General features: G+C 42.4%; 1 protein-coding gene across 3 annotated transcripts; it reads left to right on the top strand.

The window, feature by feature from the left end:
- Positions 1-25,879, top strand: LOC124015543 (cell division cycle protein 27 homolog). Of its 3 annotated transcripts, none has more exons than XM_046330821.1 (19): positions 1-178; positions 1,533-1,608; positions 2,173-2,320; positions 2,600-2,725; positions 3,499-3,596; positions 3,854-4,023; positions 7,392-7,609; positions 8,221-8,332; positions 8,563-8,681; positions 10,000-10,099; positions 12,140-12,344; positions 12,644-12,816; positions 14,752-14,904; positions 15,124-15,332; positions 22,644-22,761; positions 22,940-23,068; positions 23,207-23,281; positions 23,738-23,900; positions 24,258-25,879. In XM_046330821.1, the coding sequence occupies exons 1-19, from the start codon at positions 152-154 to the stop codon at positions 24,344-24,346; spliced, it is 2,508 nt and encodes an 835-aa protein (XP_046186777.1). In that variant the 5' UTR covers positions 1-151; the 3' UTR covers positions 24,347-25,879. The 3 variants fall into 3 exon arrangements, with proteins under 3 accessions (XP_046186777.1, XP_046186778.1, XP_046186779.1); XM_046330822.1 differs by having other exon boundaries at positions 4-178; positions 24,261-25,879; XM_046330823.1 differs by lacking the exons at positions 1-178; positions 1,533-1,608; positions 2,173-2,320; ... (1 more) ...; positions 3,499-3,596; positions 3,854-4,023 and adding an exon at positions 7,179-7,240.
- Positions 25,880-27,999: the final 2,120 nt, after the last annotated feature.

Here is a 27,999-nt window from a genome sequence, read left to right on the forward strand (position 1 = left end):
CGGGTATTTTCGGGAGCTTTCGGCATGCTCGGTAACGGTCGTTGTGTTCAAATCTTCAGAACTACTTCTGGCCTGGATACTGAACTAAGAAAGGAACAGAAGAAAGAGGGAAACACAAAACAGTGGACGAGAGAAGGAGCCTGACAACGGAATGACGGTGCTGCAGGAACCTGTTCAGGTAACGAAGCAGTTTGCTATACCAAGAAGAAAACTGTCACATGCAGGACAAGAGGGATGTATTGTGGCTTGCACTGGTCCCTCCCTAACAGAAAGATCCACTACTGCTACACCGAGGCCTGAAAACAAATGTTTGGCCTAGCCAGCTAGCATTCCCCGAATAGTTGCTTCGTTGTCAAAATCGGTTCGTTGTCAAAAACTAGTGCCTGATATTCAATATATAACGTTACTACACAGGGGGTACTCTTTCGAACTGCCACTGTCAGCCAGGTATCCGAAATTAGAGGGCGGTAGATGCCAGGTAACTTAACTGAAGTAGGTGCTCAGTCATTAGCCATATTTAGCTAACTATCTACGTTAACGTTAGTGAGTTAACGTTAGTTATGCAAGGTTTGTTTTGAATTATCTTGTTAATTTTAGCAAACTAGTTAGCTACTGGCAAACTCTATTAGATGGTTAGACTAACATAACTTGCTAACGTTAGCTAATTACTAACTTAAACTATGACAGTAAAGTGAGTTTTTCCAGATAAAGTTATCTACATGAAATAAGTTAGTTAGCTAAACGTTACAGCTGATCAGATTGATGTTTAACATTATTCCAATGTCGTTCTTTCTCTGGAGCATAACATTAGCTAACGCTAAAGTCGTTAATCTAAGTTAGATACTATTAAGTTCGCTAACATGTCATCCAAGGTGTAACAGTTATTTCAGCTTGTATAGTAAATGGTCATTTGACAGCTGAATTGAAAATATTGAAAGCCACTGGATAACGTTAGTTCGCTAACTACTCAATGCTAGCTAGCTACATGGATAACTGCTGCCTGTATTGACATAGCGTTTGTTGACCATTTGATGCAGCTAACGTTAGCCACTTGCCAGCTAACGTAACCTTAAATAATCAGATCTGACCTAGCCAAGTAACGTTACCGCAACTAACATAGTTAGTTACATTGCTAAGTTATCATATGGCCACAGATGTTGGTATTGATTTCGGACGATGAAATAACGTTAGCTAAATGTTTGACACTTGCCACGAAAAACTGGATATCGCCAGAACTAGACATTTTTCCCCCCACTTGCATTGCCTGCCAGTCGAATGTAGCTGCATATGGTTGTTTGCTGTGTCAACATTTCATAGCCATCTAGCTAACAGCCAGCCATAATATGGAATAGTCTGCTATAATAAGCTGCAAGCTTTGTATTCAACGAATGTTATCAACGCATGTGCTTATTGACTGATTAGGCCACCACCAGATCAGACAATCACAGTAGGCTATGTGACAATATGTAGAGATTCAGATAGGGGAAATGGGAGACATGGCATTATGTGTTTGTTTGTCTCCCTGTGTCTAGGCTGCTGTTTGGCATGCACTAAACCACTATGCCTACCGAGATGCTGTGTTCCTGGCTGAGAGACTCTATGCTGAAGGTAATGAAATCTATCCATCTTGTCTTGAGAAGATCCTGTCCATGCTGCAGCACACCTGAGCACTTCATGTTCCAGCCTACTGTGCTGACAACTGTACAGTTCCATCTGAATTCTTTAATCCATACAGATACTCCTAAAAGGTTTTGACATGATGGTGGCTTGTGGGGCCTGACTGACACATTTCAAAGACATTGTCATTTCTTATAGAATAGCCTGTCGACTGCTGTTGCTTTAATGTGGAACGCACAACACTGCAGTGGACTATTAGGCTATAGCGTAGACGTGAGTCGATCAAAATAACACATCAAGTATGAACATTCATCACATGCCAAAAGGAATCTAATGCTGTCACACATGCCAAAAGGAATCTAATGCTGTCACACATGCCAAAAGGAATCTAATGCTGTCAGTGCATGTCTGAAAATGTCAGAGCCAAATGAATAGCATTTATATGTATAACTCCTAGTCATCTGGGAATGAGATTGTGTGTGTCAGGGTATGTATCTGTATGTATGTTAATTTAAATTATGCGTTATTTGGATGCATCTCTTATCCTCCTCACAGTGCATTCGGAGGAGGCCCTCTTTCTGTTAGCCACATGCTACTATCGTTCGGGAAAGGCCTACAAGGCATACCGCCTTCTCAAGGGGCACAGCTGCACAACGCCACAATGCAAATACCTCCTCGCCAAGTGCTGTGTAGAACTGAGCAAGTAAGGATGTTATTTTGTTTCTGATGTTTTAGACCTCATAGCTATGATATTGTGCATGCTTTGAATCCAGAGTGCCAACATATTATTTTCTTGGCCATGCTGCATACAGCAGCCAAATGGATTTAGGGTCTTGCTCTTCTGTCATGCAAGAATTGACTACAATATTTCCTCAAACAAGGATTAAAGAGGGCCAGTCTGAGGACAAGAGGCCTGGATAGCTCCCCTCCTCTTTGACCCCAGTATGCTCACAACGGTGTTCCGGTCCTTTTCTTTTCCCAGGCTTGCAGAAGGAGAGCAGATCCTGACAGGGGGGGTCCTGAACAAACAGAAGAGCCAGGAGGACATTGTCACAGAGTTTGGAGACTCTGCCTGTTTCACATTATCCCTGTTGGGGCAAATCTATTGGTAGGATAACCATGTTCATTGGTTAACAATCTAAAGCATTGCCTGGGAATGTTGAGAGCTGATTGCTTGTGTGCTAGCAATCACATAGCAATACCTAATGTTTTACTATGCAACTGAGTGATAAACGTTGTACCCTAGTGAATAGGGTTGGGCGTAGCAGTGCCTTGATGTTTGTTGAGATGGACACGTTTATTGTATCCCGAAGAAGACTTTTTTTATTCAGCTTCCCATTGTGTTGCTAATGAATTGGAGAGGAGGCATGTCTGTTAATGATATTTGGATGTTACCGTGGCCAATTCAAATGGACTATTTGAATGCAGCAAGGGGCTGCAGCAGCCTCCTAAGCAGAGGATGTGTCCCTTTCTACAGAGATACCGTATTTAGAACATAATGTAAGCTCAGCCAGTGGGCTAGAATGTCTGAGCATCTATCACTTAGTCATGAACATCATGTTACAATTTAGACATGCATGAATCACAATCAAAATGCTGTTGTCTCAATTTCTAAAGTGTAACCATCTCAGAAGTCAGACTCTAAACAACAATGTGGTATTCTGGTATATTTCATAAATGCCCAGTGAGTGGTTGCTTCCTCTTATACATTAGAATTGAGGTACAGAAACAAGCTAATCCTGGCAAAAATATTAGCTGGAATGTTCTAAATTAGATTAACATGACCAGGTGCAATGTGTTTTGTTGTGTGATTGCATGTGCGTGCCTGTCACCCACATGCATCAGTCAATATCGAGAATCATTTTTCTCCTGTCTGTGTAGCAAAACGGATCGTCTGGCCAAAGGTTCAGAATGTTATCAGAAGAGCCTGAGTATGAATCCTTTCCTGTGGTCTCCCTTTGAGTCCCTCTGTCAGATCGGTGAGTCAGTCAATCAGCTAGGGTGGGGAGGTAGTTAGTTATATAATGAATGTGAAGATGATAGAATATGTATTTGCATGAACAATAGAGTTTGATTCACTTGTCATAGTAAGACAAAAAAAAAGGAAATTTACATGGGTCCTAATCCCATGCATGATGGCAGAACCAAATCTAATTCCCTGACCAGTGCTCAGGCTCAAATCCACTCTCTATTCCATTCCCCTGCTAAATATATTAACCTGTATCTTTGTTGTCAGGTGATCGTCCGGACCCGGAGCAGATCTTCAGACTGACGTCCCTGCAGTGCTTCAGCGGTGGGAGTGGAGCCCCTTCCCTGCTCCCCATCAGCCCCGCCCACACGCCAAGCCACAACATACCCCACCGCCAGGTGGACACGGTGCTCATGGAGACGCCCCAGGACACCTTAGTACGTCCCTTCGACTCTCCCTCCCTCAGTCCATTTAAACCCAGTATTCCTGTCATCAATATTTTTCTACAGCCAGGTTTGGCTCTCTTTACAATGATTGTTTGCTTTGCATTGGTACCAAGATGAGTGTTTGATCTGGTGTTTTGTCAGGGGTTGGGACTGTGGAAGAATTTGATCTATGAACACTCGGGGTGTAACGGTAAACCTATTCTTATGGGGACCTGTCAAATTTGGACACCTACTCATTCAAGGGTTTTTATTTTATTTGTACTATTTTCAACATTGTAGAATAATAGTGAAGACATCAAACCATGAAATAATGCGTAAAATCATGTAGTAACCAAAAAATTGTTCAACAAATCAAAATAGATTTTGAGATTCTTCCACCCTTTGCCTTGATGACAGCATTGCACACTATTGGCATTCTCTCAGCCAGCTTCATGAGGTAGTCACCTGGAATGCATTTCAGTTGTAAGTCAATCCAGAAATTTATGAACGTTGAAAGTTTCTCAGGTGCATTTGCAAAAACCATCAACCTCTATGATGAAACTTGACTCTCATGAGGACCACCACAGGAAAGGAAGACCCAGAGTTACCTCTTCTGCAGAGGATAAGTTCAATAGAGTTACCAGCCTCATAAATTGCACTCCAAACAAATGCTTCACATTTTCAAGTAAAACATCTCAACATCAACTGTTTAGAGGAAACTGCATGGATCAGGCCTTCATGGTCGAATTGCTGCAAAGAAACCACTACTAAAGGGCACCAATAAAAAGAAGAGACTTGCTTGGACAAAGAAACACGAGCAATGGACATCAGACCGGTGGAAATCCGTCCTCTTGGTCTGATGAGTCCAAATTTGAGATTTTTGGTTTCAACCGCCATGTCTTTGTGAGATGCAGAGTAGGTGAATGGATGATTTTCGCTTGTGTGGTTCCCACCGTGAAGCATGGAAAAGGAGGTGTGGGGGTGCTTTGCTGATGACACTGTCAGTGATTTTAGAATTCAAGGCACACTTAACCAAACAAGCATGGCAGCATGGTAACCACAGCATTCTGCAGCGATACGCATAGAGGGACTATCATTTCATTTCAACAGGACACTGACTCAAAACACACCATCAGGCTGTGTAAGGGCAATTTGACCAAGAAGGAGAGTGATGGAGTGCTGCATCAGATGACATGGCCTCCATTATCACCTGACCTCAACCCAATTGGGATGAGTTGGACTGCACAGTGAAGGAAAAGCAGCCAACAAGTGCTCAGCATATGTGGGACCTCCAAGAGCATTTCAGTCGAAGCTGGTTGAGAGAATGTCAAGAGTGTGCAAAGCTGTCAACAAGGCAAAGGGTGACTAGTTTGACGAATCTAAAATATACACTGCTCAAAAAAATAAAGGGAACACTTAAACAACACAATGTAACTCCAAGTCAATCACACTTCTGTGAAATCAAACTGTCCACTTAGGAAGCAACACTGATTGACTATAAATTTCACATGCTGTTGTGCAAATGGAATAGACAACAGGTGGAAATTATAGGCAATTAGCAAGACACCCCCAATAAAGGAGTGGTTCTGCAGGGGGTATCCACAGACCACTTCTCAGTTCCTATGCTTCCTGGCTGATGTTTTGGTCACTTTTGAATGCTGGCGGTGCTTTTACCGCCGGAGTCTACAACCCACACAAGTGGCTCAGGTAGTGCAGCTCATCCGGGATGGCACATCAATGTGAGCTGTGGCAAGAAGGTTTGCTGTGTCTGTCAGCGTAGTGTCCAGAGCATGGAGGAGCTACCAGGAGACCGGCCAGTACATCAGGAGATGTGGAGGAGGCCGTAGGAGGGCAACAACCCAGCAGCAGGACCGCTACCTCCGCCTTTGTGCAAGGAGGAGCACTGCCAGAGCCCTGCAAAATGACCTCCAGCAGGCCACAAATGTGCATGTGTCTGTTTCTGACCGTTTGAGCAGACTCCATGAGGGTGGTATGAGGGCCCGACATCTACAGGTGGGGGTTGTGCTTACAGCCCAACACTGTGCAGGACGTTTGGCATTTGCCAGAGAACACCAAGATTGGCAAATTCTCCACTGGCGCCCTGTGCTCTTCACAGATGAAAGCAGGTTCACACTGAGCACGTGACAGACGTGACAGAGTCTGGAGACGCCGTGGAGAACGTACTGCTGCCTGCAACATCCTCCAGCATGACCGGTTTGGCGGTGGGTCAGTCATGGTGTGCGGTGGCATTTCTTTGGCCGTACAGCCCTCCATGTGCTCGCCAGAGGTAGCCTGACTGCCATTAGGTACCGAGATGAGATCCTCAGACCCCTTGTGAGACCATATGCTGGTGCGGTTGGCCTTGGGTTCCTCCTAATGCAAGACAATGCTAGACCTCATGTGGCTGGAGTGTGTCAGCAGTTCCTGCAAGAGGAAGGCATTGATGCTATGGACTGGCCCGCCCGTTCCCCAGACCTGAATCCAATTGAGCACATCTGGGACATCATGTCTCGCTCCATCCACCACGTTGCACCACAGACTGTCCAGGAGTTGGCGGCTGCTTTAGTCCAGGTCTGGGAGAAGATCCCTCAGGAGACCATCCGCCACCTCATCAGGAGCATGCCCAGGCGTTGTAGGGAGGTCATACAGGCACGTGGAAGCCACACACACACTACTGAGCCTCATTTTGACTTGTTTTAAAGACATTACATGAAAGTTGGATCAGCCTGTAGTGTGGTTTTCCACTTTAATTTTGAGTGCGACTCCAAATCCAGACCTCCATGGGTTGATAAATTTGATTTCCATTGATCATTTTTGTGTGATTTTGTTGTCAGCACATTCAACTATGTAAAGAAAAAAGTATTTAATAAGAATATTTCATTCATTCAGATCTAGTATGTGTTATTTTAGTGTTCCCTTTATTTTTTTGAGCAGTGTATTTTGATTTGTTGAGCACGTTTTTGGTTACTACATGATTCAATATGTGTTATTTCATGGTTTTGATGTTTTTATTATTACTCTACAATGTCTCCTGATGTTTAAGCATTGTTGTGGACCTTCAATTCTTATATGTGTGTGTGTGTGTGTGTTTCTCTCCAATTTCGATCTTGTCTTGTCGCTGCAACTCTCCAACGGGCTCGGGAGGCAAAGGTCGAGTCATGTGTCTTCCACCCGCTTAACCCGGAAGCCAGCCACACCAATGTGTCGGAGGAAACACCGCTCACCTGAGGTCAGCCAGCAGGCGCCCGGCCTGCCACAAGGAATCGCTAGAGCGTGATGAGCCAATTAAACCCCCCCCCCCCCCCCCCAATAACTTGTCTAACCAAATATGCACAGAAGATCTGACAACCCTTGTCTCGTTCCCTTTCCCTCCCCTGTAGGAATTAAACAGACTGAACCTGGAGTCTTCCAACTCCAAGTACTCGTCTCTGAACACAGACTCCACCATGTCCTACATCGACTCGTCCGTCATCTCCCCGGACACCGTAGGGACTCTGGGGACAGGCTGCTCCCTGCTATCCAAACAAGTGCATAACAAACCCAAGAGTGGGCGCAGTCTACTGGGAGGACCGGCAGCACTCAGCCCCCTCACACCCAGGTACCGGTGGTCTCACCCTGTACACTCACATATGAGATGTTTACTTACATTGGGCTGTTTACTTGCGTTGGGCTGTTTTTATCATAAGTGGATAGATGACGCATGCCTGTGTCAATCTGCTCATACGTGTCGTGTCAAAATATGAGTTTTTAATTGGACACCCTACATTATAGAGGCATATGCACTGGTACTCTCCTCAGAACATTATTCTATTATCAGCGATCACTCCGCTAGTAATTTGTCCATGGCTTTGAAAATTGTAGTCAAGTAACATTATCTAGGCTATAATTTGACATTGTGCACCTGGCTGCAGTACATACTGGTCTCTCATTTACTCATCATCCAGCTCCATTCTCCACTAGTCTGTAATTAGGGAGACTGTAATGATAACTGGCTTCAGAGGACTTCTTGATTACTGCTTTCCAGCCTTTGTCCTCTACAACGGCTTTGTTCTGTGTGGTCTTTTCTACCTGTTACAAGCTTCTCTTGTACTGTAACTGGATGTAAATGGTGTCCATGGGGACTTCTGGATGATGGGCTAAATTATACAGAGCTGAATAAGTCAACAATGTATATTTTTATACTGAGAATCCATTTGATCTTATTCCCAGTTTTGGAATCTTGCCCCTGGAGCCCAGCCCAGGTGAACCCTTGTATCTTCAGAACTACTCTCACAGTGGCTCGGGGATGGAGCCGCCCCCTCCCGGAGTCCCACCAAAGAAGGTATGCACGCGTCATCGCTATAATGAAGACAACTGTTATGTGGCTCTCCTATTTGGAGTGTTGATCGAAGAGCAACCTACTGTGTATAAAAATGGATCTGTGTAATCTGAATAGAAAACATTTCAACTTCAGAGGAGATTCCTTTTAATTTCAGTGATGGATTGAACAATGAAGGCGGTCAGATGTTTTGTTGCACATTTTTTTAAGTTTGTTCCCACTTCTCTCTCCAGTCTGTAGCGAGAATCAGTCAGGTGGGGACGAAGTCAGTGTTTGCACAGAGTGGTAACAGCAGGGAGGTCATCCCTATCCCATTCAACCAGACTCAGACCACTGCCCCCCCACAGACCAGGTATGTTCTCATTACAAGGCCCATATGGACCCATTTTTACAGTATGGAAATGCAGAGATGTTGCCAAAAAGGACAGCTGTACTCACAATACTGGTTCATTTTCAGTGAGAATTCATGCAAGGTGAAATTGTGTGAATGTTATGAAATTGTGATCCATACTTGTTTTAAGTCTTGTGCTTTAACCTCTTGCTCCTACCTGGCACGCAGGCGTCCCATCTAGAGCTCTGGAAATGCAAATGCACTTCGCTAAATGCTAATAGTATTAGTTAAAACTAAAACGTTCATTAAAATACACATGCAGGGTATTGAATTAAAGCTACACTCGTTGTGAATCCAGGCAACAAGTCAGATTTTTAAAATGCTTTTCGGCGAAAGCATGAGAAGCTATTATCTGATAGCATGTAACACCCCAAAAGACCCGCAGGGGACGTAAACAAAATAATTAGCATAGTCGGCGCTACACAAACCGCACAAATAAAATATAAAACATTCATTACCTTTGACCATCTTCTTTGTTGGCACTCCTAGATGTCTATTGGGTCTTTTTTTTACGATTTAAATCGGTCCATATATAGCCTAGATATCGATCTATGAAGACTGTGTGATAAACGGGAAAAAATAGCGTTTCATAACGTAACGTCATTTTTTTAAATTCAAAAAGTCGTCGATAAACTTTCACAAAACACTTCGAAATACTTTTGTAATGCAACTTTAGGTATTAGTAAACGTTAATAAGCGATCAAATTAATCACGAGACAAAGTGTTTTCTATAGGGGTCCGTCTTGAAATGCTGTCCGTGTATTTCTCAACCAAAATATCCGGTCGGAGACCTGAAGAAAAAGCCTGTCTCTTGTTCGTTTGACCAAGAAACAAACAATTGGCAAATGACAAGACTGTTGACATCGTGTGGAAGCTATAGGTACTGCAACCTCAGCCCTATTTAATGTCTTTCGCCCATAACAATGGGTTGAAGCGGCGGATGGATATTTTTCCACTTTCAGTGATCAGATTTTCCTGCACTTTTCAATGAAACGCACGTTCTGTTAAAGTCACAGCCGTGATTTAACCAGTTTTATAAACGTCTGAGTGCTTTCTATCCACACATATTAATCATATGCATATACTATATTCCTGGCATGAGTAACAGGGCGCTGAAATGTTGCGCGATTTTTAACAGAATGTTCGAAAAAGTAGAGGGTCGACTGAAGAGGTTAAACGTGAAATGTCACTCATGGTGTTAGTGTTCTCTGTGCTTATGGTTGTCTAAGTATGAAGACCTGATGACCATTGTTCTGCTGTTTTTCTGTGCCTACTGTAGTACTACGCCTCAAGTGCTGAGCCCCACCATCGCTGCTCCCCCCAATGTGCAGCCCAGACGGAGCTCCAGACTCTTCACCAGTGCCAGCTCTACTGCCAAGGTAACATAGCAAAGACTCCTTTGGGAATTTGCCATTTGTTTTACATTTCAAAATGCATCATGATGATCTGACAAGTGGCACTTTCTAATATCTTGAAAACTTGACTGCTGATATTCAAAACATTATGGTATTATCAACAGTGGACTAATGAAACAAATACCAAAATATAGTTTGAGTGCATTTTCCCTTTAAACAAATAAGCAAATACTGGGATTGAGATGAACAGTAGGATTTTTATTTTTTATTTTTACATTATATTTCACCTTTATTTAACCAGGTAGGCTAGTTGAGAAGTTCTCATTTGCAACTGGCCAAGATAAAGCATAGCAGTGTGAACAGACAACACAGAGTTAACAATTAACAAGTCAATAACACAGTAGAAAAAAACGTCTATATACATTGTGTGCAAAAGGCATGAGGAGGTAGGTGAATAATTACAATTTTGCAGATTAACACTGGAGTGATAAATGATCAGATGGTCATGTACAGGTAGAGATATTGGTGTGCAAAAGAGCAGAAAAGTAAATAAATAAAAACAGTATGGGGATGAGGTAGGTAAAAATGGGTGGGCTATTTACCAATAGACTATGTACAGCTGCAGCGATCGGTTAGCTGCTCAGATAGCAGATGTTTGAAGTTGGTGAGGGAGATAAGTCTCCAACTTCAGCGATTTTATTTTATTTTATTTTTTTTAAATTTTGCAATTCGTTCCAGTCACAGGCAATAGAGAACTGGAACGAAAGGTGGCCAAATTAGGTGTTGGCTTTAGGGATGATCAGTGAGATACACCTGCTGGAGCGCGTGCTGCGGGTGGGTGTTGCCATCGTGACCAGTGAAATGAGATAAGGCGGAGCTTTACCTAGCATGGACTTGTAGATATCGTGGAGCCAGTGGGTCTGGCGACGAATATGTAGCGAGGGCCAGCCGACTAGAGCATACAGGTCGCAGTGGTGGGTGGTATAAGATGCTTTAGTGACAAAATCGATGGCACTGTGATAAACTGCATCCAGTTTGCTGAGTAGAGTGTTGGAAGCTATTTTGTAGATGACATTGCCGAAGTCGAGGATCGGTAGGATAGTCAGTTTTACCAGGGTAAGTTTGGCAGCATGAGTGAAGGAGGCTTTGTTGCGGAATAGAATGCAGACTCTAGATTTGATTTTCGATTGGAGATGTTTGATATGAGTCTGGAAGGAGAGTTTACAGTCTAGCCTGACACCTAGGTACTTATAGATGTCCACATATTCAAGGTCGGAACCATCCAGGGTGGTGATGCTAGTCAGGTGTGCGGGTGCATGCAGCGAATGGTTGAAAAGCATGCATTTGGTTTTACTAGCGTTTAAGATCAGTTGGAGGCCACGGAAGGAGTGTTGTATGGCATTGAAGCTCGTTTGGAGGTTAGATAGCACAGTGTCCAAGGACGGGCCGGAAGTATATAGAATGGTGTCATCTGCGTAGAGGTGGGTCAGGGAATCTCCCGCAGCAAGAACAACATCATTGATATGTACAGAGAAAAGAGTCGGCCCGAGAATTGAACCCTGTGGCACCCCCATAGACTGCCAGAGGACCGGACAGCATGCCCTCCGATTTGACACACTGAACTCTGTCTGCAAAGTAGTTGGTGAACAAGGCAAGGCAGTCATCAGAAAAACCGAGGCTACTGAGTCTGCCGATAAGAATATGGTGATTGACAGAGTCGAAAGCCTTGGTAAGGTCGATGAAGACGGCTGCACAGTACTGATTTGTGGTGCATCTTTTTAACCAGGAAAACAAAAACATCAGTTTGCTTTCAGGTCTAGCATTTAAGTAGTGTAATGATATTTATGAGCAGAGATTGCAGTTATGTATTATTTTGTTCTATATTGAATAGAGTTTGGCACAAAACAGACTGGCGCTGTGCTGCTGAGATACTTGACAAAGACGTTATTTTTTCCTTGTACTCTGTTAGTATTAAATGTCAAAAGCGAGGGGGGCAGACATGTATTTGACGTTAGCAGAGGTCTTTGAAATGCTAAACACAAACAAACATGCATTCCTCAACAGGAGAACAGCAAGAAGCTGAAAATGAAGTTCCCCACCAAAATCCCCAACCGGAAGACCAAGTCAAAAACTGGCAAGGGAGGCATCACCCCATCCAACCTGAACGAGAGCATTGAGATCCTCAAGCTGGACTCGTCCATGACAGAGGGGAAAGTCAGTATGGGCACTCCTCAGTTCCAGGCCTTCAGTCTGCAGAAGGCTGCTGCAGGTGAGTTGGGACACTGTTAGGATGAATTCTCAGACATTGACTTTCAATTCAATGATTCTTCTTTACTTGACCATATCAAGATGTTGAGCTGAGACGTAGGGATACACTGCCATTAAACAAATTATGTCAAAGTAATGCAGTAGTTTTGACTTTTTGAGTTTCTGTTATAATTGTAATACATTTCTATAGTCTTAGCCACCTTGTCATATTTTAGCTATGACTAACACAATGGAACAATGTCCTTACAAAGATGCCATCACAAGTCCATCTCCAACCCCTCTTTCCCCTCTGTGTTCCAGATGGCCTGATGTCGCTGATGCGAGACATCGGCCGGGGGTACCTGGCCCTCTGCTCTTACAACTGTAAAGAGGCCATCAGCATCCTGAGCCAGCTACCCTCCCATCACTACAACACAGGGTGGGTCCTGGGACAGATCGGCAGGGCCCACTTTGAGCTGGCCGAATACATGCAGGTAAGGGAGGACCCTCTTTTGCTAGGTTCACCTTTTCAAATCAAATCACATTTTATTTGTCACATGCGCCGAATACAACAACCTTACAGTGAAATGCTTACTTGCAAGTTAAAGTGTTCAATAAAAATAAAAATATATATATGTATGTAACAAATAATTAAACAGCAGCAGTAAAATAACAATAGCGAGGCTATATTCAGCGGGTACCGGTACAGAGTCAATGTGCGGGGGCACCAGTTAGTCGAGGTAAAATGTACATGTAGGTAGAGTTAGTGACTATGCATAGATAATAACAGAGAGCAGCAGCAGTTTAAAAGAGGGGTCTGGGTAGCCCTTTGATTAGCTGTTCAGGAGTCTTATGGCTTGGGGGTAGAAGTTGTCAAGAAGCCTTTCTTAGTCCTGTATTGACGCTTTGCCTCTGACGTTTCGTTGTAGGGCATAGCGGGATTTCTTAGAAGCTTCCGGGTTAGCATCCCACTTCTTGAAAGCGGAAGCTCTACCCGTTATTTCAGTGTGGATGTTTCCCTTTAATCCATGGCATTTTGGTGGGGTACAGTTACTGTGAGGACAACGTCATCGATGCATTGACTGATGTGGTGTACTCATCAATGCCATCGGAAAATCCCAGAACATATTCCAGTCAGTGCTAGCAAAACAGTTCTGTAGCTTAGCATCTGCTTCATCTGACCACTTTCTTATTGCCTGAGTCACTGGTGCTTCCTGCTTTAGTTTTTGCTTGTAAGCAGGAATCAGGAGGATAGAATTATGGTCAGATTTGTCAAGTGCGGGGCAAGGAAGAGCTTTGTACGTGTCTCTGTGTGTGGAGTAAAGGTGGTGTAAAAAATAAATCCCCTCTGGTTGCACATTTAACATGCTGGTAGAAATGAGGCAAAACGGATTTAAGTTTCCCTGCATTAATGTCCCCGGCCACTAGGAGCGCTGTCTCTGGATGAACATTTTCCTTTTTGCTTATGGCTGGATACAGCACATTGAGTGCGGTTTTAGTGCCCGCATTGGTTTGTGGTGGTATATAGACAGCTACGAAAAATACAGATGAAAACTCTCTTGGTAAATAGCGTGGTCTACAGCTTATCATGAGATGCTTTACCTCAGGTGAGCAAAACCTTGAGACTTCCTTAGATTTCGTGCACCAGCTGTTTACAAATATACATAGACAAATATACATAAACTTCTCACTCTATGTATATTTTACCAGAGGCCGCTGTTCTATCCTGCCGAAAAAGCTTAAAACCCACCCGCTGTATGTTATTTATGTCATTGTTCAGCCACTACTCGGTGAAACATAAGATATTAGTTTTTAATGTCCCGTTGGTAGGATATACGTGATTGTAGTTCGTCTATTTTATTATCGATTGATTGTACGTTGGCTAATAGGACTGATGGTAAAGGTAGATTACCCTCTCGGCGACGGATCCTTACAAGGCACCCGGACCTTCGTCCTTGATACCTCCGTCTCTTTCTCCTGCAAATGACTGGGACGAGGGCCTTGTCGGGCGTCTGAAGTAAATCCTTCCCGTCCAACTCGTTGAAGAAAAAATATTCCTCCAGTACGGGGTGAGTAATCGCTGTCCTGATATCTAGAATCTCTTTTCGGTCATAAGACACGGTGGCAAAAACATTATGTACAAAATAAGTTACAAATGACGCAAAAAAAACATGCACAATTGGCTACGGGATCGTAAAACGGCAGCCATCTCCTTCGGCGCCATTCTTATTATAACCCTAACCCTAACCCTAAAACGGATTGTGGGCATCTGAAGCTAGATGTCCTCCTGTCCTTACTACAATTTCACAGGGTTAAGATTGTCAATTGGATGCAAAGAGTGGTCGATGGCTGTGTATGGTGGCTTTTGCAACTTCTTAATGGCTCAATTAGAAACTTCTCACTCTTTGTCTCCTTTCCCCTTCCTGCAGGCGGAGAGGATCTTCTCGGAGGTGCGGCGCATCGAGAGCTACCGGGTGGAGGGCATGGAGATTTACTCCACCACCCTGTGGCACTTGCAGAAGGACGTGGCCCTGTCGGCGTTGTCCAAAGACCTCACCGACATGGACAAGAATTCACCAGAGGTACATAGTTAACTAACACACTGGGACAACCCGTTGCATGTACCGTATCCACATGTCAAGTCCTGGACTAAAAAGTATGTTCAATTGAGACTTTTCCATTGGGAAATGCTAACAAGTGATTCTAATTTTGTTCCTTTTGCTCCTGTTTCTATCATTACTCACACCCTTTTCTCTCCTTATATTCCCTCCCTCCTCCCCAACACTCTGTTTTTGTCTTAGGCATGGTGCGTGGCTGGTAACTGTTTCAGTCTGCAGAGGGAGCATGACATAGCCATTAAGTTCTTCCAGCGTGCCATCCAGGTGAACCCGGGCTTTGCCTACGCCTACACGCTGCTAGGCCATGAGTTTGTCCTCACAGAGGAGCTGGAGAAGGCTCTGGCCTGCTTCCGTAACGCCATCAGAGTTAACACACGCCACTACAATGCCTGGTGAGTTAGTGGACAACCTTGGAGTGATGGTGGATGTGACAAAATCTGAATTACAATCGTAATAGATGAAAATTCTCTTATTATATTACCATACTATGTTATCTTATTCCCTCCATGTCGTAGTACTCCAGTCCGGTCTCGAGACCACATGTTGAGTTCTTGTGTTGGATACATTTGTACTCTGTCTTGTCTCGGACAGTGGGGACCCCTAATTTCTTCCCAAGACCAGCAGAGTAAAACACTCATAATTATCAGCTTCCGTTCAGCCTGCGCATAAAACTGCTTCGCCAGGCCAACATTAATATCTTAACAGCCTTTATATCTATTATAGACATGTTTGAGCAGTGGCGAACCTATAGGCCTTCAGTGTGTGACAGGTTTGGGATTCTGAAAGGCCAGCAACTGTAATATTATAGCACTTTTTGTACACACAAAGGGCCAGTGGTGTAGTGGAAGGTATAGGCAGGTTTAAACCCTACACCCAGTTGTTTTTAAGTGGGAATTGCTTATACTCAGTACTTAATCCCTACTGATGCGTATCAAAGTAGTGTAGTGGTGATATAAGACTTAGTACAATATAGAAATCATGCAAAAAGTAGCCTACACAATCGCAAAGCACGTGAAATATATTCACATGCGCGCCGCACACGCCAAATTTCAGAGGAATATCGTTTGCAGGCAGCAAGAGTGTGAAGCTGTCAACTGCTTTTGGCATGGAGTAGCTCACAGAAGAATGATATTGGTAGCCGGTCGTGTAGGACAGACGTTTCAACATATCTACTAGTAAATGTTAACTAAGTCAACGATGGGTATGTAAACCAGGTATTGAAAATTTTAGTCTGAAGTGTTGGTTAGTTTACTATTTGTGATGCGCAATTGTTTGCATCGGGGGAGTAGACATGGATGAGCCTGGGTTGTCAGAGGCCTATTATAGGAAAACAGGATTATTCACACAGGGAGCCTTTCCTTCACTGGGTGGGCCATTTGGGAAAGTTTTGTCAAAATTGGAGTATACTGACTTCTCCAGACAACACTGCATAGGGCCGATGGAAAGATGGCAGTCACACAGCATGATGTTAAAGGATAAGCAGTCTATAACCTCGGACATAATAAGCCAGTAGGTCCCAATCATAAGAATACAAAAACACAACCATTAAGCATTTCTCAATCAAAATTTACAACTACTTCCCATTGCAAAAAAACATTTCATGTTTAGCACACAAAGTAACCAACCGTTAATCTAAAGTTTTTAACAGGGACTGACAGCGTTTTAACTACTTTGCAGATATGAAACAATCATAATATCAGTCAAAAATATCAAATTCCCAGTTTATGCTTCAAAACCAACTGTATAAGAGGTTTTAAAAAATGTTATAGTTTACATAATGGAATGTTCAGTCAAATAAGGCATTGTTGGCAGAATAGTTGGATACAGTTCAATGCATGATTCATATAATTCACCAATGCAATTCTTGATAATCCCAAAACTTTTTCAGGCTGTAAATCACAGCTGGCCTGGCACATTGTTTGCTGCCTTCATTTGGGATGCATTGTTTCAATGAATCAATATGAAAACGGATGAATGTAACTAAGGTTGGGAATGTCAATATAATCAAACCAGCAAGGATCACAAGTTACTCATAATGTGGCTAATAGGCTAGCGTATCTATTTATGTAGCAAGCTAAAAACATGGAGCCGAACACTAGTTGGTTAGTTAGCTAGCTAGCAGGATGTCATGCCATTGGAGGATTGAGTGAGAATTTTTTTTGTCCCTCATATCGTTTTTTTGTGGCTATACAAAGCTAGAGATGTAGGTGTCTTTTGGTTAGCTAGCAAGAACTTGAACGACTTAGCATATCTCTTGCATTTGCAAATTCACCCTAGCTTTCTACTCTGATTTCAGAGCACTCTCGTCTGAGTGTGCCAGAGCGCGGAACTGAATTTACGAACGCACAACACCTGATGAATATGAACGGTGTCAGTAAACGTAGGCAAAACAAGGTCATAGTTAGTAGAGGTCGACCGATTAATCGGAATGGCCGATTAATTAGGGCCGATTTCAAGTTTTCATAACAATCTGTATTTTTGGGCGCCGATATAACAAATTAATTTAAAAAAAATATATATATATTTTTTTACACCTTTTTATTTAATCTTTATTTAAGTAGGCAAGTCAGTTAAGAACACATTCTTATTTTCAATGATGGCCTAGGAACAGTGGGTTAACTGCCTCGTTCAGGGGCAGAAAGACAGATTTTCAGCTTGTCAGCTCGGGGGATACAATCTTGCAACCTTACAGTTAACTAGTCCAACGCAATAATGACCTGCCTCTTTCGTTGCACTCCACAAGGAGACTGCCTGTTAAGCAAATGCAGTAAGCCATGGTAAGGTGCTATCATTAAACTTATCTTATAAAAAACAATCATAATCACTAGTTAACTACACATGTTTGATATTACTAGATATTATCTAGCGTGTCCTGTGTTGCATATAATCTGACTGAGCATACAAGTATCTGACTGAGTGGTGGTAGGCAGAAGCAGGCGCGTAAACATTAATTCAAACAGCATTTTCGTGAGTTTTGCCAGCAGCCCTTCGTTGTGCGTCAAACATTGCGCTGTTTATGACTTCAAACCTATCAACTCTCGAGATGAGGCTGTGACCGAAGTGAAATGGCTGTCTAGTTAGCGCGCGCTAATAGCGTTTCAAACTTCACTCGCTCTGAGCCTTGGGGTGGTTGTTTCCCTTGCTCTGCATGGGTAAAGCTGCTTCGATGTGGTGGCTGTTGTCGTTGTGTTGCTGGTTCGAGCCCAGGGAGGAGCGAGGAGAGGGACGGAAGCTATACTCTGTTACACTGGCAATACTAAAGTGACTATAAGAACATCCAATAGTCAAAGGTTAATGAAATACAAATGGTATAGAGGGAAATAGTCCTATAATAACTACAACCTTAAACTTCTTACCTGGGAATATTGAAGAACCACCAGCTTTCACATGTTCTCATGTTCTGAGCAAGGAACTGAAACGTTAGCTTTCTTAGATGGGACATATTGCACTTTTACTTTCTTCAACACTTTGTTTTTGCCTTATTTAAACCAAATTGATCATGTTTCATTATCTACTTGAGGCTAAATTGATTTTATTGATGTATTATATTAAGTTAAAATAAGTGTTAATTCAGTATTGTTGTAATTGTCATTATTACAAATACATTTGTTAAAAACCGGCCGATTAATCGGTATCTGCTTTTTTTGGTCCTCCAATCTGTATCGGCGTTGAAAAATCATAATCGGTCGACCTCTAATAGTTAGTCAAGAACACTCTAGATAACATGTAATCAGCTCTGCTACGTCGAGTAAAAGGGTCAGTGAGGTGTGCTTAGGTGCTTGGTTGGTACAAGCATGCATTGGCAGGCAAGGTGCAGAAGGACGAGGGCACAATTCCCCATTTGTTTAGCTGAAAAAGTTTGAGTGTTTATCTAATGTTCCTTCGTTAGATTTTGTCTTGCTCTGGCTAGCAGTAGTTGTTGTTCTTGTTGATGTGCATAACTGAGGTAGAGAGAGCCCACCTTTTCATGGTTGTTTGATCAATAAAAATGTAAAGTTCCCAAATGCCACGTTATGACCGTGATGTTTTACATATTTGCAGAAATCCATTCAGGTGTATTTTGTGGCTTTTCGCAAATGTGTTCTAATGATCTAAAATTGCTCTGGTACAACTGCCTGTAAACACAGTCCAGTTCAAAGTGAAGGATTGCAGGCCCATGTGACAAATGGCTTGTTTGTATAAAAGTCTACTTATAGTTCTGATTGGCTATTGCGCACCGGTCTGTCTAAACGCACGGCCGCTTTCCCACTTTATATTGCTATGTCATTTTCACAAATGCCTTTAGTATGCGTAATTCCCAAACATACTAATAATTTATTGTCAGAATAGTTTTTTATAAGTGCCATTCTTCCCGGTGTGTGTATATGAACAGATTTATATTAAATTTCATGTTGCTAAAATGCGTCCAATTCCGCCTTTGGCTGCCTATCCTTCCAGTTCTCTGCTGCCAATGACTGGAACGAATTGCAAAAATCACTTAGCTGGAGTCTCCAGCTATCTCCTTCTCTAACTTTAAGCACCAGCTGTCAGAGCAGCTCCCATTTCTAAATAGCCCATCCCCATACTGTTACTTATTTTATTATTTTGCTCCTTTGCACCCCAGTATCTCTACTTGCACATTCATCTTCTGCACACATATCACTCTTGTGTTTAATTGCTAAATTATAATTATTTTGCCACTATGGCCTATTTGTTGCCTTTACCTCCCTTGCACACACTGTACATAGACGTTTTTTCGATTGTGTTATTGACTGTATGTTTGTTTATTCTTGGCCAGGTCGCAGTTGTAAATGAGAACTTGTTCTCAACTACCCTACCTGGTTAAATAAAAAATAAAAATGTTATTTTCAAAGAGTTGGCTAACAGCGAGTGCGCTGCAATAAACAGTTCAGAGAATGATTATTTGAAACGTAACTTGTTAAGTTATTCTTGAAAAGGGAGAAGCTAACAAATTAACAACAACATGCTCTTATATAACACCTGCTGCAGCCGCTGCAAACTAGACAACAAAAGCTAGCTAGCTAGACCGTGGGAAATCTACTGCTTGCTATTGCTGTTGGCCTTAAAAAAAATGTCCGTTTCTATATGTTTTTGTAAAAACGAGCCCACCTCATTAAGTCAATGTGATTGGTTGATTTTACTGTCACTCCACATTTTGCCCTATTACAATTGAATTGCAGATGTCTAGCTTCTGATGGCCTAGCCAATGGCTGACTAAGTTATAGCTACATTTATCTCCTCAGAGACCAGCAAAGAAAAATCCTGGTTGGATCTTTTTTTTTCTCGGCAGCGTTAACCTTTTTCTTTACAACAACCTGAAGCGATTAAATCAGAACACCATTGAAAATATTATAATTATTTTATTAATCCTTAGCCTTCTCTGAAGGTGTAGAAGGCCCGTTATTCCCCACTGTGTTTGGGTTAGTAATAATTTGTAACGGCTCTATTTTTCCTCAGCATGCATTTTTTTCACTTCTGAATGTCTAAAGAATCCATATGTTCTGAAACATGTACCCTGAAATACTGGACATTTTGACCTCTTATGGTGATGATTTGACAATTACAATCATGGTCTTGAATTAGACTCACATTTTTTTCTGGTCTTGACTCTGTCTCGGGCCCTCTCCGGTCTTGACTCGGACTCGATCAGGTCTTGAATTGGTCACGCTTTAGGTATTCCCGAACAGAACACTGTATTACCTTAATCTAAAGTCTCTAAGGAATTAAAGCTTAAACCTCATATTTAAACGTGTTAACCCTCGCAAGGCTGCAGGCCCAGACGGCATCCCCAGCCGCGCCCTCAGAGCATGCGCAGACCAGCTGGCCGGTGTGTTTACGGACATATTCAATCAATCCCTATACCAGTCTGCTGTTCCCACATGCTTCAAGAGGGCCACCATTGTTCCTGTTCCCAAGAAAGCTAAGGTAACTGAGCTAAACGACTACCGCCCCGTAGCACTCACTTCCGTCATCATGAAGTGCTTTGAGAGACTAGTCAAGGACCATATCACCTCCACCCTACCTGACACCCTAGACCCACTCCAATTTGCTTACCGCCCAAATAGGTCCACAGACGATGCAATCTCAACCACACTGCACACTGCCCTAACCCACCTGGACAAGAGGAATACCTATGTGAGAATGCTGTTCATCGACTACAGCTCGGCATTCAACACCATAGTACCCTCCAAGCTCGTCATCAAGCTCGAGACCCTGGGTCTCGACCCCGCCCTGTGCAACTGGGTACTGGACTTCCTGACGGGCCGCCCCCAGGTGGTGAGGGTAGGCAACAACATCTTCTCCCCGCTGATCCTCAACACGGGAGCCCCACAAGGGTGTGTTCTGAGCCCTCTCCTGTACTCCCTGTTCACCCACGACTGCGTGGCCACGCACGCCTCCAACTCAATCATCAAGTTTGCGGACGACACAACAGTGGTAGGCTTGATTACCAACAACGACGAGACGGCCTACAGGGAGGAGGTGAGGGCCCTCGGAGTGTGGTGTCAGGAAAATAACCTCACACTCAACGTCAACAAAACTAAGGAGATGATTGTGGACTTCAGGAAACAGCAGAGGGAACACCCCCCTATCCACATCGATGGAACAGTAGTGGAGAGGGTAGCTAGTTTTAAGTTCCTCGGCATACACATCACAGACAAACTGAATTGGTCCACTCACACTGACAGCGTCGTGAAGAAGGCGCAGCAGCGCCTATTCAACCTCAGGAGGCTGAAGAAATTCGGCTTGTCACCAAAAGCACTCACAAACTTCTACAGATGCACAATCGAGAGCATCCTGGCGGGCTGTATCACCGCCTGGTACGGCAACTGCTCCGCCCTCAACCGTAAGGCTCTCCAGAGGGTAGTGAGGACTGCACAACGCATCACCGGGGGCAAACTACCTGCCCTCCAGGACACCTACACCACCCGTTGTTACAGGAAGGCCATAAAGATCATCAAGGACATCAACCACCCGAACCACTGCCTGTTCACCCCGCTATCATCCAGAAGGCGAGGTCAGTACAGGTGCATCAAAGCTGGGACCGAGAGACTGAAAAACAGCTTCTATCTCAAGGCCATCAGACTGTTAAACAGCCACCACTAACATTGAGTGGCTGCTGCCAACACACTGTCATTGACACTGACCCAACTCCAGCCATTTTAATAATGGGAATTGATGGGAAATGATGTAAATATATCACTAGCCACTTTAAACAATGCTACCTTATATAATGTTACTTACCCTACATTATTCATCTCATATGCATATGTATATACTGTACTCTACATCATCAACTGCATCCTTATGTAACACATGTATCACTAGCCACTAACTATGCCACTTTGTTTACTTTGTCTACACACTCATCTCATATGTATATACTGTACTCGGTACCATCTACTGTATGCTGCTCTGTACCATCACTCATTCATATATTCTTATGTACATGTTCCTTATCCCCTTACACTGTGTATAAGACAGTAGTTTTGGAATTGTTAGTTAGATTACTTGTTGGTTATCACTGCATTGTCGGAACTAGAAGCACAAGCATTTCGCTACACTCGCATTTAACATCTGCTAACCATGTGTATGTGACAAATAAAATTTGATTTGATATTTTGATGATATTGAATAATTTATGATTATGGGAGACACTTACCTCACCTTTTTATTTTGTTTTCTCTTCGTCCCTCCATCTCCAGGTATGGCTTGGGGATGATCTACTATAAGCAGGAGAAATTCAACCTGGCAGAGATTCACTTCAAGAAGGCACTTAGCATCAACCCTCAGAGCTCTGTGCTCCTCTGCCACATCGGAGTGGTGAGTGGCCTACTACACTGTCTCTTTCAGCTCACTTACAAAAATACTTTATGAATCATATGTATTATTATTGTTACTATTTTCAAAGCCTGTAGTGTTTTACATTTGGTACTTGAGTCATATTTCCAATGTTCTTTATGGCACACTATCTTGCTCCATGTTGCCTGTTTCCACACAGGTTCAGCATGCACTGAAGAAGTCTGACCATGCTTTGGAAACCCTGAATAGAGCGATCAACATAGACCCCAAGAACCCTCTATGCAAATTCCACAGGGCCTCCATCCTCTTCGCTAATGAAAAGTACAAGGTAGGTCCATATGACATTTCACAAGCGAACACTGACTAACCTACTTTTCAGCACAATTCCTCTTCCATATTAATATCATTATTCACTGCATTTTCTACTGGTTAAGTCTAAGAAAAGGTTTTTGTGTTCCCTTTTCAGGCGGCTCTACAAGAGCTTGAAGAGCTGAAACAAATAGTGCCCAAAGAGTCCCTTGTTTACTTTTTAATAGGAAAGGTAAGCAAACGTAAACTTTATTTTCTTTGTGGGGATTACGAGGAAAGGAGTCGACTATAAGTGAATAATTTACTGTCACTTTGATATTCATACTCAATAATAGACCACTTTACTCTCACCTCTCAAATATCCTACGTCTGACTTTGTGCAATGCACTAAATAGCTATGAGATGTTTATGACATCAAATTTTATGTCACATGCGCCGAATACAACCAGTATTACTGTGAAATGCTTACTTGCAAGCCCTTAACCAAACAATGCAGAGTTTAAAAAAAGTAAGAAATGTGTTAAATAAAGGAGAGATGGTAACACAATGACAATAACGAGGCTATATTACAAGGGGTACCGGTACCGAGTCTATGTGTATGGGTAAGTTGAGACAGTTTACGAATGTATTCATATGGATGGTGTGTCCTGCTCTAATCATATGCTTTCCTCCCTATTGCTCCCCTCAGGTGTATAAGAAGCTGGGCCAGACACACTTGGCATTGATGAACTTCTCCTGGGCCATGGACCTGGATCCCAAAGGAGCCAACAATCAGATCAAAGAGGCCATAGACAAGAGGTACCTCCCTGATGACGAGGAGCCTGTCACTGAGGACTACCCCTATGACTCAGGTACAACCACTGTGACTGCCATAACAGACGGATGCATAGCTATGACCATTTAGTTCCCTGTTAATGACAGCAATGACCTGTACATTTGTTATGCGCTACATGATCATTTATGAATGCAAAGTATTTGACAGCCTTAAAATTAAACATCGAGTACTAGTATTAAGTCATTTTGAGTTAATATTCTTCTGAATTTAATAGTATATGTGAAACACTCCAGAAAGATGTGGCCTACCACTAAAGTACATATTTTAGGGCGAGAATGCCAATATGGTCAGGCTTCTGTCTGTTACTTCAAGAAGGAAGCTGAAAAGTCACTGTCAGGAGCCATGCTTCCTCTGACCTCCACCTTGTCCCCAGCAGCTGAGGTGGAGGAGTCGCAGGAGAGCAGTATGACCGACGCAGACGACACGCAGCTCCACACCGCTGAGAGCGATGAGGTCCTGTAACCCCCCCCCCAGACCCTACCCCTTCACACAGACCCCTCCTTTGGACTTAAAAACCATGCCAACCTGGAGCCAACCTCTGGACTCCAGTATTAAAGAGGAAGAGGATAAAAAGGAAAACAAACTGCTGCTAATACAGTACCTCTGATTGTTAAAAAAAAAAAAAAATCTTCTGCTATTTCTTGGTTTTGTTTTCTTCTACCCCCAACTCCCACCATCCTCGTCCTTCTCCTGTCATGCCTTAGTCCTCACTGGCTTATCATTATCGTCAGGTCCCATGCAGCCATGTGTGGATGTTTTTATTTTTTTTTTTACATTTTTGGTTTGTTTTTCCTAGAATACCACATCAGCACCACATCGCCTCATCAGTGCTGATTTTGAATGTCCCTCCCCTCATCATTGAAAGACATAATTTTCTTTTTTAGGTTTGGAGCACTGCGTTCATGCCCACGGAAGTAAAATAAGCAACAAACATTCATGGGCGTTCATGTCTTAATGTTTAGTTTTTTAAATGTTATTTTTTATCAGCTTTACCCTGAATAAACACTTGTGTTATAGCCTATAACTCTTTGGTTCCTCTCTGCTGATTGGTCCGTGAGTAAATGTATGGGAGAGGATTGAGGACAAGCACATTTCTTGCCTTTTCCCTGAGGCGTTGGGACGTCCAAGGTGTTCCAACCATGGCTATGGCCCTGCGAGTTTCATTGATCTAGCAATGACCGATGTCTCGATCAAAGATAAATAAATATGAGACATATTTAACCATGTTTGTTTTAGAAGTGCTTCTCATTGACAATGATGTGAAAAGCCAGTGGTTCATCCAACCTGTCAACAAGTTTGAATGTGCAGTTCTTTTGATGTGATTCATCATGAAATACTTCTAGAAACAAATGTGCTAAAATATGATAATCATCCACAGGTTTAGCCTGAGTGCCAGTCTGTTTGTGCCATCATGCCAACTACTTGTCATTCATCGTCGTGCCAAACATGTTTGGCTTGACAATGACAGTAATGGAGTTGGAAAGAGCACAAACTGATCTGGGACAAGGCTAACACAGGTTGGTTCTCACTGACCACCTTAATACAAGGTATGATGATGGGGATTAAATGCCCAGTTTCAATATTTGGATGCATGTGATCCCCTAGAATTAATCACACAAATATCCAAATGTGTGTTTGGGGAATTTCATATTGATTCTGTGTGTATGTATACAATGTTTCTTGATGTGCTTAACGTACAGTTGGGAAAGGCAAAAATCTCAATGCCACATTCAGAAATATTGCCCCATATCAAGGAGTTGAAATGCCTTTCCTAAAGTTCTGATCATTTTTTCTAAGGCATAGTGTATGGATACGTGTAACTTAAAATGTGTCCTCTGCACAGCCAGGTCAAAATATTATGTTCTTATTTTGCAAGTGCGTTGGGGTCTTAATTTAAAATGTGTTCTGTCTTTGGGGATAATGTCTGTTCATGTATATATGTGCTATTCATTTTAAGGATATTTGAAATGATAGAATAAACTACTTTAAACATGTGCTCTATTTGACTGCCTTGTACTCCCCCAAAATGTGAATGTCAGTAAATATAAGACTTATTGGCTGCATCTGCCTTTACAAAGACCTGATAAGACCATGTATTTTAGTAGATGCTGATCAGATTGGCTAATGATTGGGGGACTGAACAACAGTTTATAGCCTAGTTAAAATTTGAAGTATGGATTTATATCACAAGTCTCATAATGAATTGCATTGAGAACACTAATGATTAGTTCATGATTTATAAGTGGGAGAAACCTAGATTGTTTCCGGATAGGAGAAGAAGCAAGATAACTCAGTGGTTCTGACGGCAGTGGGATGATATTTTCACAATTGAGGACCTGGAACAGAGAAGAACTGGGATGAGCATCTGCTGTGGAACCAGTGTATGTAGGTTAGGAAGATTATTTTAAGGTTAGTCTTGTCATGTAGAAGGACAAAGACTTCTGCGAGTGGGGCTAGTCATACAACCACATAGGCTAGCACCATTATCTCTGGATAATGCCATTTTAGTCCAGCAATGTAATATTACACTACAGCAGCCTGAAGAAAAGCCCCTTCAAAAGACAGTGATTCAGTTGTGACCCAGCATCGGCTTGTCAACACATCTAACACCGTATTAGGTTGCTTAAAAAGCTTCGACTGTTCTCAGTGGCTATTACTAGGTACAAATTATGATCCGTTTAGCCAATTGATGGGTTGAAATTTGGAGACTAAACACAAAGTAATTTGTGGCAAATGATTTGGTGGAGACCGGGATCATTTGGTCAAATTGACGTTGAAGAGTAATTGGCTAACTATTTAGTCTAACCAAATAATTGTATTTTAAGTATTGCAGTTATTGAGCTTGTATATTAATGACGACAACAACTGGTAAACTTCCATTTATTTACTTTCAACAGGACGGCCATCCGTGCAGACTAGAAGATAAATAAACCAATCGCCATCGCTGCATAACCAAATTGACGAATCACAGGGCTAGGCAGGCGGGTAATTCCGGTTCAAGACTGGTTGAGTTGTGCAGGTAAGTGAACATGAAGTCTTGACTCTGTCATGTTAAAACTCAGTTTATTTTAGGCAATTTTACAAAACGGATTATATTAGAATATAAAATGAATAGAGATGGGATTGAGGTGTGTTATCTTGTATGTTATTGATTTATTTAATGATCCAGTTTGAAATGCAAAGGTAAAACTGCGAACGTTACTGTGGGGTTGCAGTCAACAGGCCAAATAGTGTATCTAGCTAACGTTAGCTAGCTATCGTACTTCGGGTGTCGTACAGTAGGCACACACACTTGCAAGATTATATACACTATATAGTAAATAATAATTGTGATAACATTGTGAAACATTTACATTATAATTTCGCACAGTAAGTCACAGTGCGTGATATTGTGTATGGTTTGCTACGTTTATAAAGTAGTAATAGATTTTAGCGCAAGGATTGCTAGCAAGTTATGCTAGTCGCGCTAGCTAAGTTACTTAGAACAAGGGCGGTGGAGTTTGTTAGCCAGTTCGCTAGCTATTAGCTAGCCAACATAGTTGATTATGGGCTTACAGCCCGTTTCCACAATAAAATCAGTCAAGCTAACAAGAGTATTGAGTCTGAAATCAATAAAGTTTATTCTTCATTTAAAAGACTGTGGGAGATTGTGTCCTAGTCTAGTGTTACTGTAGCCGCACGTAAATGTTCACCAAAATTCAATAAGATAATTTGCAGAATAATTTTAGAATATGGCACAATGCCAGGTCATTCTATAAATATAATGATTGTCATATAGACTCAGAACAAAAATAAATCAATGTTCTGTACAAATAGTGTTTTTAGACATTCTTTGTAGTGCCATACCAAGTAGCCCTGTGTCAGTCAAATGATTTTAGGTATATTATTATATATTATTGATTTATAATGCAATTTGTCTGTGTGTACAGGTCCATTGGACAAAGAACTGGAGGGATTACCTTGTGGAAGTTACAGTGCATTTGAAAAGTATTCAAACCCCTTCACTTTTTCCGCATTTTGTTACGTTTGTTACACCTTGTTCTAAAATGTATTAAATCACCCCACCCCACCCCCCCCCCCCCCCCCAACCTACACCCAATACCCAATAATGGCAA

This window comes from Oncorhynchus gorbuscha, linkage group LG26, assembly GCF_021184085.1.
Source record: "Oncorhynchus gorbuscha isolate QuinsamMale2020 ecotype Even-year linkage group LG26, OgorEven_v1.0, whole genome shotgun sequence".
NCBI classification, from domain to species: Eukaryota; Metazoa; Chordata; class Actinopteri; order Salmoniformes; family Salmonidae; genus Oncorhynchus; species Oncorhynchus gorbuscha.

Bases quoted from the DNA above. Each gene is read 5' to 3' on its own strand.
- LOC124015543 (XM_046330821.1), top strand. From the start codon at position 152: ATGACGGTGCTGCAGGAACCTGTTCAG. The intron at 1,609-2,172 runs GTAATGAAATCT...TCCTCCTCACAG, and splicing joins TGAGAGACTCTATGCTGAAG to TGCATTCGGAGGAGGCCCTC. The intron at 12,345-12,643 runs GTGAGTTGGGAC...TCTGTGTTCCAG, and splicing joins TCTGCAGAAGGCTGCTGCAG to ATGGCCTGATGTCGCTGATG.